We start from the raw sequence: 9,429 nt of genomic DNA, 5'->3' as shown, positions 1-9,429 counted from the left end.
ATTGAGCTTGTCTCGCAAAAGTGTAAAACGGGGAGTAGAAAAACCCTTGGTTAGAATATCAGCAATCTGGTCTTGTGACGAAATAATACGTACAATGAGTTCTTTCTTAGAAACCATGTCTCGTACAAACTGGAAATGTATTTCAACATGACGACTGCGAGTATGGAAAACTGGATTTGCAGTCAAATATGTAGCGCATATGTTGTCGCACCATAGAGTAGGAGGAGATGCTAGAGGAATGTTGAGCTCACGAAACAATGATCTGAGCCACACCACCTCAGTTGTTGCATTTGCAATGGCTCGATATTCAGATTCAGTGCTCGATCTAGAGACTGTGGGATGTTTCTTTGAGCTCCAAGAAATAAGATTGTTGCCATAGTAGATAACATAACCCCCTGTTGATTTGCGATCATCCAAAGAGCCTCCCCAATCAGCATCTGTAAAGATTGATAACAGTGGAGGAAAATTGTGATAAAACTGCAACCCTTAAGTGAGTGTATGCTTTAAATAACGTAGAATTCTCTTAACCAAAGCCCAATGTTATGTGGATGGATTGTGCATTAACTGACATGTTTTATTTACCACAAATGTAATATCTGGACGCGTTAACGTCAAGTACTGAATTGCTCTCACGGTGCTACGATACATAAAAGGGTCATGAAATGGTTCGCCTGATTGTTTTGTGAGACGAGTATTGGCAGCGATCGGAGAAGAAATAGGATTGACGTCTTTCATGTTCGTCCTTGTCAAGAGGTCGAAAATATACTTTTGTTGAGATAAAACCAAACCCTTCGAATTTGTTGCAGCTTCAAGACCCAGAAAATAGCTGAAAACACCCAAGTCTTTGATCGCAAACTCTCCCCCAATTAACGAAATTAAATGTGAGACGATTACTGAATTATTACCCGTAACCAGTAAATCATCAAAATATACCAAAAGATAGACAACCACCTTGTGTTATTTATATATGAACAAAGAAGGATCAGTTTTAGACCCCTGAAAACCAATTGTTAGTAAAAACTGATTTAGCCGAGTGTACCATGCCCTAGGAGATTGTTTTAACCCATACATGGACTTTCTTAGTTTACACACATGTGTAGGATGAGAGGAATGCGTTATTGACGTCAAGTTGTCTAATAACCCATTTATTAGATACAACAAATGCTATAATTTTTCTCAAAGTTGTGAATTTTTATCACTAGGCTAAATGTGGTCATGTAATCAACTCCATATTGCTGGTTAAACCCCTTCGCAACTAGCCTAGCTTTACGACGAACTATTGTGCCATCAGGATTGCGCTTTAAGGTGAAAATCCACTTGTTGCCAAGAACATTTATAGATGAAAGGCGAGGAACCAAAATCCAAGTTCCTTGTTGAATTAAAGCATTCAGTTCGTGAATCATTGTCGTTCTCCACTCTAAGTATTTAAACGCCTTAGAGGCACATGTCGGCACAACCTCACTTTGTTGAATTTTAGTAGAAAGAAGCAGTGGATAACGAGTCGCGACAAAAACTCTCTTCTTGGATATCCCTGATTTGGAACGTGTGTGCATCCCTTGAGTGGTGACAGTAGTGGTATAAGTAGTTGTAGAGGCAGGAACTGTTGGAGGAACAACTTCCAGTTGAGGAGTAGCAACAATTGTTGATGGTAATACATGACCAACGCTTGAAGTTGGAGTTTGTTGTGGAACTGGAGGCGGTGGTGTTTTAGCTACATGTTCGATAACAGTGGGATGTAGATTAGAAGCATGGACAACCAATGATGGAACATGTACAAGAGTTACCGACAGTGGTGCAGGTGGAGAAAATACTGTACCTGCAAATGGGAAGAGGGACTCGTCAAATAAAACATGCCGAGCAATAAAACTTCTTATTTGAATCGGTTCATAACACTTGTAACCATGGTGCCGTGAGCTGTAACCCAAGAAGATACACCTAATTGATCGATAATTAATCTTGTGTTTGTTCTACGGACGTAGGTAAGGATAACAGGCGCAACCAAACACTTTAAGAAACTGATATTCAGGTGCTCTTTGAAATAAGACTTCAAATGGTGATGAGTTACGCAGTGAAGGGGTGGGTAATCTGTTGATTAGGTACACGGCATCCTTGAAGGCATGATCCCAAAAATGAGTAGGAATATTGGAATGAGCCATGAGTTTGAGAACTGTATCAACCATATGCCGATGTTTTCTTTCCACTGCACCATTCTTTTCGTGTGTATGAGGACACAACACACGGTGTTTAATTCCTAAACGAGTAAAGTATTGTTCTAGTTTTTAAAATTCATCTCCCCAGTCAGATTGAACTGATTTGATAGTGCGAGAGAACATGTTTTCGACCATTTCTTTAAACTTCTCGAAAATTCAGAACACATCTGATTTAAAAGTGATCGGGTAAATCCAAGAATATTTCGAAAAATCGTCCATAAATAAGACACAATACTTTGAACCAGACGTTGATATAGTAGGTGAAGGACCCCAAACATCTGTCAAAATTAAATCTATAGGAGCTTGAGAGATTGAGTGAGTCATTCTTAGTGTTTGTCGATGACTCTTACCCAATTGACAAGCTTCACAGAAAGTAGAACTCCTACTTTTACTCACAGGTAATTTTTTTTAATTTAAAACTATTTGAACGATTTTATACGCTGGATGTCCCAGCTGATGATGCCATACTTCTTGTGTTGTCTTCTCCCCGATTCCAATAAAATCCTTCCTTGTTTGAAAGGAAGGTGATATAATCCATCTTTACCCTTGCCGGCTAGAAGAAATTTCCCCGACGTAAGTTCCTTGATATAGAAAACATCAGGATGAAATTCAAAATAAGCATCATTGTCTCGAGTAAACTGTTGGACTGATAATAAATTTTTCTAAACTGTAGGAACATGAAGTATATTACTCAGTTTAAAAGTACGGAATATGTATCGAAACAAGAAGACCCAATATGAGTTATTGGCAAACCTGATCCATTGCCAATAATAACAACATCATTGCCGTTGTATTCAGCTCGGTTTTGTATGTTTCTCAAGTCATGAGTAACATGATGGGTTGCTCCTGAATCAGGATACCAAGATGGATCCGCATAGTTGTAACCAGGAACATGATTTGCTACATTTGCAACAGCCTGATCAGCACGATCCCCCTTCATTATAGCAACTATAGCAATTGGGGCCATATCTGTGGCAGATCTGACATACAGTAGAAGGGGAGGTTTGAGCACGATAACCAGTGTGGTTGTTGATGCCACCACGGCCACGTCCACCACCATCGCTCCATTCAATCGCCCTGAACTCCGTACTATATGGGTTATGGAGGGACAGAAACAAGCGAACCATTAATTCAAAACAAATTGAAACGATTCAGAGCTCGCAAATGGAAGCAAGAACACTTCTTGTCACTTGGGTAGATGTGAATGGACAAAGACTTCACATAAATTTATCTCATGCTGTGTTAAATTGGGATAGCCTTCTTTTTTTGTTATTAGTTTGTTTTAGCTTTTAGTTTGAATTTTCCTTTGCTCTGCTTATTCTCTAATTAATTAAGCTGTCTTGGATTGTATTCTGTATATTATTTTTTTGTTATGAGAAGAGAGAAATTTATTAGATTGTATTCTGTATATCCTTCTTTCCTTCTAAGAAAAAGAAAATTTCAAATCACCAGGACTAGCCAAGCTGTATGACTGGCAATCAACTTTCTCCTTGAGAATGACCGGTACCACATTGTTCTTTGCTCTGCGGATCGAGTCTTTCTCTGCATACCCCTCTCTTCTTGATTACATAGGCTTTCCTAAAGTTAATGTATACTGATTAAGGGTCTAATCGCCAGCAATTATCCGAGCTGCATTTACCTCTGAAAGAGATCGATTCCACAAAACATTTCAACAAGAAATTAAATGTACATAACAATAAAATGGCACATAATTTTAAATGTAAAAAATACAACAAATTTGATTACAAACTCCATTTATTAATAAAAACAAACTAAAAATCAAGTTTCCAGCACGTTACAACAGGGACGGAGACACTTGTGAGGTGGGTGGATCCTTTCCCACCCGAATGCTTTTATTTTTTAATTAGCAGGAAATTTGTAACACATAAAGTGTTCCTAAATGTTTCCCAACACAGATTTCATTTAAAGACACTTGTAACAATATAAATGTTGCAATTTTCGTTCAACAACCATAAGTGTTAAAAAAAAATCTCCTATCAAAATTGTTGATCAAGCAGAGATTATATTTTACTATCCAACTAATTAATACTTATATTGTCCAACCCAATCAAAACTTCTTGCTTCGTCACTTCGTTACAAAATACTATAAAGAAATACCATTAGGTCCTAGAAATAATATATTAGAGAGAGTTTGGTCTAGTTGACCTAGTCAACTGTCTGTTTGGTCCTTTTTCAAAATATCTTTTATTGTTTGGTCATACAAAATATGGTTTGGTCCTACGATGACGTCATGAATGATGTAATTGTCATTGTGTGGTGACAGAAATACCCTTTTGGGACCACATATATAGAAAAAAACCTAGAACTTATTTTCAGATTTACTTTCTCTCTTTTCCTGTTTTAAGATCTAGTTTCTCTCATTTTCTCTCATTTTTTCATTTTTTTTCTTGCTACCCATGAAAAAGATGAAGATGATGATGAACGATTCTCTCTTTATATTTTTTTCTCTGCTAGTGATGAATACGATGAAGTTCTGCATTTTTTTTTATTTTTATGTTTGCTGTTGTTTTGATGATAAAGATGATAAGGTTCAAGATTCTGCTGCTATATATGACGCTGATGAATCTTTATCATCTTCATATGCTTGGGTAAGTTTCAGATCTACAAAAGAAAATGGAGATGACAGAGTTCATTTTTGGAATGAACTCTGGTTTGTGATGAAGATTTTGATGTTTTTTCGGATGTTGTTGCTGCCGATGATGGAGACTATGAAGATGATGAACATGGTTGCTGCTGCTGATGAAGAAGATTAAGTTGGCGAAGTTCATTTCTGGAATGAACTCTGGTTTGTGATGAAGATTTTGATGTTTTTTCATCTGTTGTTGCTGATGATGATGGAGACAATGAAGATGATGATGGAGACGATGAAGATGAGTTACTTCTCCTGATGAACATGATGAAGATGACGGAGCTCATTTCTGGAATAAACTCTGGTTTGTGATGCAAATTTTGATGTTTTTTCGTCTGTTGTTGCTGCTGATGATGGAGACAATGAAGATGATGAAGATGAGTTGCTGATGATGATGAAGAAGATGAAGATGACGGGGTTCATTTCTGGAATGAACTCTGTTTGTGATGAAGGTTTTTGATGTTTTTTCGTCTGTTGTTGCTGATGATGGAGACGATGAAGATGATGAAGATGAGTTGTTGCTGCTGATGAAAAAGACGGAGTTCATTTGGAATGAACTCTGTTTGTGATGAAGATTTTTTATGAAGATGACGGAGTTCATTTCTGGAATGAAATCTGGTTTGTGACGGAGTTCATTTCTGGAATGAGCTATGTTTTTTCTTTATCTGCTGTTGTTGAAGATTTGGTTTCATGTAAAGAATGAACTTTGTTTTTAGATTTTGAATTACTAGGTGTTCATGTAAAGAATGAACTCGTGTTGAAGATGAACTCGTGTGTGAATTACTAGGTGTTCATTTGAAGGAATGAACTCCGGAGGTCATCAAACAGAATGAACTCCGTACAAAAAATAAGTAGGAAATTTTGTTTAATTTTATTAGGAGTTCATTTGAAGAAATGAACTCCGGAGTTCATCAGACATAATAAACTGTTACAAAAAGTAAATAGGAATAATATAAAAGGGTTCTTTGGTTCATTTAATATTTTTAAATGGACCAAATGAAAAAGGTGATTTCTGAAATTACCAAACTGACTTGGGATCACATAAAAAAGATCAAATGATATTTTTACCTTTGTTATTTCCATGCTATAACGAGGAGGGTATATATGCTTAATTTTGTGCTAGTCCGCTTCAATTGCAATGTTTCCTCGTGCCTTTAAGACCCTTTCGATATCAATTGTGATATTATAAAAATATTAAAATAAAATGGTATTAGCATAATACATTAGGCTATATCAAATTCCATGATAAAGACTATTGCAAACAAACTATACTATTCGACAAATATTACTTTTTTTTTTCAGAACAGCTCAACAGCATACGTGGCACTTAAAAAAATAATTCTAGGATCACTATGCATACTTGGTTATGATAGAGGGTATATGTTGAATTTTGTACCAGTCCGCTCCTACTCCTTCTACGACCCTTTCTTTGACCAATTTCGAAAATGAGATCTCCAATTTTTCAAGGGCAGTGATGAACCTTAATCCTTCTGGAAGCATTTCCAATTTAGCGAAGTCCTTCATATGTAACTCCTTGAGATTGGGCATTGCACCTTGATCCACGGTCCACTCCTTTACCTCGTTAAACTGACCCAGGGATAAATATTGGAGTTGAGGAAATCCTTTCGGTGAACATTTCAGTTTCTCTCCTAGGTGTCCACATAAATATATATTTAAAATCCTTAGTTTTGGAAGATTTTGAAAAGCTGTCATGGGATCTTCTTTAAAAAAGTTGCTGTAAGACAAGGTTAACTTGGTGAGATTTGGTGGATATTTTTGGAGGTTGGAAATATCTAATCTACCGTCTAAAAACAGTTTGCGAAGGTTATGACAACAAGAAAGTGACTCAAACATTAACTTGGGAAATGATGCTTCTGGATATCCACCTGCATCCCAGAAAGACAATTTTCTAATAGGGCTTTGATACTGATCACCAGTGGATGATGATGATGAACTCCGTTTGCGGACAATCTCTTCTATGATGATATCAGTCTGGATTCGCGAGGAACAGTGTACTTTCAATCTTTGAAGATTTGAAAGATTCTCCAGACAACCTTTTCTAATCCATTTGCCGCCGTTTATTCTAAGACTAGAGAGGTTTACCAAATTCTCAATTTGAAAACCCTGACCGACACGTTTCTGTGAAACAAGTAGCTGCCTTAATTGTACCAACCTTGATGCAGTTTCAGGTAACCCACCTGACTCACGGCCAAACTTTAGGTATTGTAAATTTCGTAAATTGCCTATGGATGATGAGATCTCAGAAACCTGATGTATCCTTAGATACCTCAAGTGAATTAGTTGGAAAACTTGTTTTGTCATACTTTTATCGAATTTTTTCTCGTTCATAAGATCTAAGACTCTAAGCAGTTTCATATTCTGGTAATTCAATAGTGTTGGAGGACAACCCCACAGCAAAGTGGCATGAATAGTGCGAATTGCACAATCTGAATCATCGGAAAAGAAGTCATACCTATTTAAACAGTCGTCGTCGTCGGTCATATTGATGCCATACCTCCGTAATCTTCCACGAGTATTAATTTTCGAAGAATGTGATGTTATCACATTACCAATTTGATGTTTCTGATTATAAACATCAAGGAAGCTTATCTCCCTCCCCTTTGACAAACAAAGGTCTCGCATAAGGTCATGCACCTTACATATATGATAACCCTTGCCCGGTGTTGAATAGTGGATATGTCTTCCAACCTGAACCAGACACCTTTGAATCAACTCTGCGAGATATTGGTGCTTCCCTATGTCCACCATTGTTACTTGCGAATTTTCTCTTGTATGTGATATGAAACCCTCAGCAATCCAGAATTGAACCAACTTCTTTCTTGGAATTTCGTAGTCTTCCGGGAAGAGACCTAGATAGAGAAAACATGGCTTCAAGTGAGATGGCAAGTCATAGTAGCTTAATGCTAATATTCCGTTCACTCCTCCTTTTTCTCCTTTGTTAATATTCGAAAGAACGTCTCTGTGAACAAGTTCCCATTGCTTGATGTCTGTCCCCTTTGTTGCTAATAACCCTCCAAGCACACATATCCCCAGCGGAAGACCACCGCATTTGCGCACCATCTCCCTTCCTAGCTTCTTCAGACGTGATGAGTAGCAATTAGCATCTGTAGTATTCTTTGGGAATGCCTTCTTACAAAACAATTCCCAACTTTCATCGTCGCTTAAAATTTGAGGTTCGAAGTGAAGGCCCCATGGATCTGCATGTAAAGCAACCTCCTTGTTCCGCGTTGTTAATAATACTTTGCTTCCTCTCTTTCCTGTGGGAAACGCAGGACTTAAAGTATTCCATTGATCTTGTCTCCATACATCATCCAAGACTACAAAGTATCGCTTATCTTGGAGGTAGTCATAAAGCTTTCCTATAAGATCTGCCTCGCTCATCTGCAGCTTGCACTCTGGTAAAGACATACACTTATTCAAAATTTCCCCCAAAGCATCTTTCACATTAAGTTGTTGAGATATAGAACTCCAACCAAAACAATCAAAATGACTCATCAGAGTATCATGCCTATATATTTTCTTGGCCAAAGTTGTTTTGCCTAGGCCTCCGACCCCAATAATGGATACGACACGACGTTGTTCTTCATCTTTCATCAACTCAGTGAACAATGTCCTTGTATATTTATCGAAGCCAATAACATCATTGTCCTCAACATGAGGATAGCGATTTCTTAGGGGATGTTGAACCATCCTTTGATTTGTTTCATAACTTGAAGCTTCGCTGCTGCGCAAATCCTTGATACCGTATCTGATGGTACTATCAGAGATAGCTTTGAGTCTAGCCTGGATGGCCAGGATGTCATTTCCAACCTTATGAATATGTTTCAGATTCTTAACCATCAATGCCTTTCTTTTGATTCCCTTAGTGTCACTGGAAGAATCAACTTTAAGTATGTAGGTGTCAATAACATCTTCCGCATCATAAGAAACGTCTCTAATTTCCTTAACCCAATTGCGGACACGTTCATCTCCTTGTTGTTCCTTTGCATCTGCATCTTTTAAGAAACATTGCATCCTTATTAGTTCATCGCGTAACCCCTTGACTTGATTACGAACGTCAAGCAAGAAAAATGTTTCACTAATAAGTGCATCAGCCAATTTCTCCACAGCAAATGAAACCACAGCTTCCACCATTTTCTTGACTTGAAAAAGAAATATAACGAGTTTATGAAGAAAAAAAGATGATGATGAAGAATTAGTACTGGTTCGATTTTAGTTAATTTTGTGTTTAGTCCTTTCTTATGATATTATCATTTATAGAATTTGAATTAAACCTTTTCGACGTTGTTAAAATCCGAAAACATATGTATTGCTGCCACGATCTTTATTTTCTTCGGGAACTTCCATGATCGTGCATCACATAACATTGTTTCTTTTTATAACATGGGATGTCCCTTTGCTAAATGGCTGTCCAAGACAAGAATGCACGTCCGTAGTTGACTATTAATTATCGCAAAACTTCTGGACGCCAATGTAAGAGAATACTTCCTTCGTTTTACGAAGGCAAGTAGAATGCACGTCCATTAAGCGTTGCACGTTGGCCAACAC

At 37.4% G+C, this 9,429-nt stretch overlaps 1 protein-coding gene across 1 annotated transcript; it reads right to left on the bottom strand.

Annotated features, from left to right (window-relative positions):
* Window positions 1-6,210: 6,210 nt before the first annotated feature.
* On the bottom strand, window positions 6,211-9,015 carry LOC113337217 (putative disease resistance protein At1g50180). Its single transcript, XM_026582918.1, has one exon. The coding sequence runs from the start codon at window positions 9,013-9,015 to the stop codon at window positions 6,211-6,213; it is 2,805 nt and encodes a 934-aa protein (XP_026438703.1).
* Between the last annotated feature and the right edge of the window lie 414 nt (window positions 9,016-9,429).

Source organism: Papaver somniferum, unplaced genomic scaffold, assembly GCF_003573695.1.
Source record: "Papaver somniferum cultivar HN1 unplaced genomic scaffold, ASM357369v1 unplaced-scaffold_158, whole genome shotgun sequence".
NCBI classification, from domain to species: domain Eukaryota; kingdom Viridiplantae; phylum Streptophyta; class Magnoliopsida; order Ranunculales; family Papaveraceae; genus Papaver; species Papaver somniferum.
Note: the sequence above shows the minus strand (reverse complement) of the source record. Positions and strands in the feature narration are given on the sequence as shown.

Bases quoted from the DNA above. Each gene is read 5' to 3' on its own strand.
- LOC113337217 (XM_026582918.1), bottom strand. From the start codon at position 9,015: ATGGTGGAAGCTGTGGTTTCATTTGCTGTGGAGAAATTGGCTGATGCA.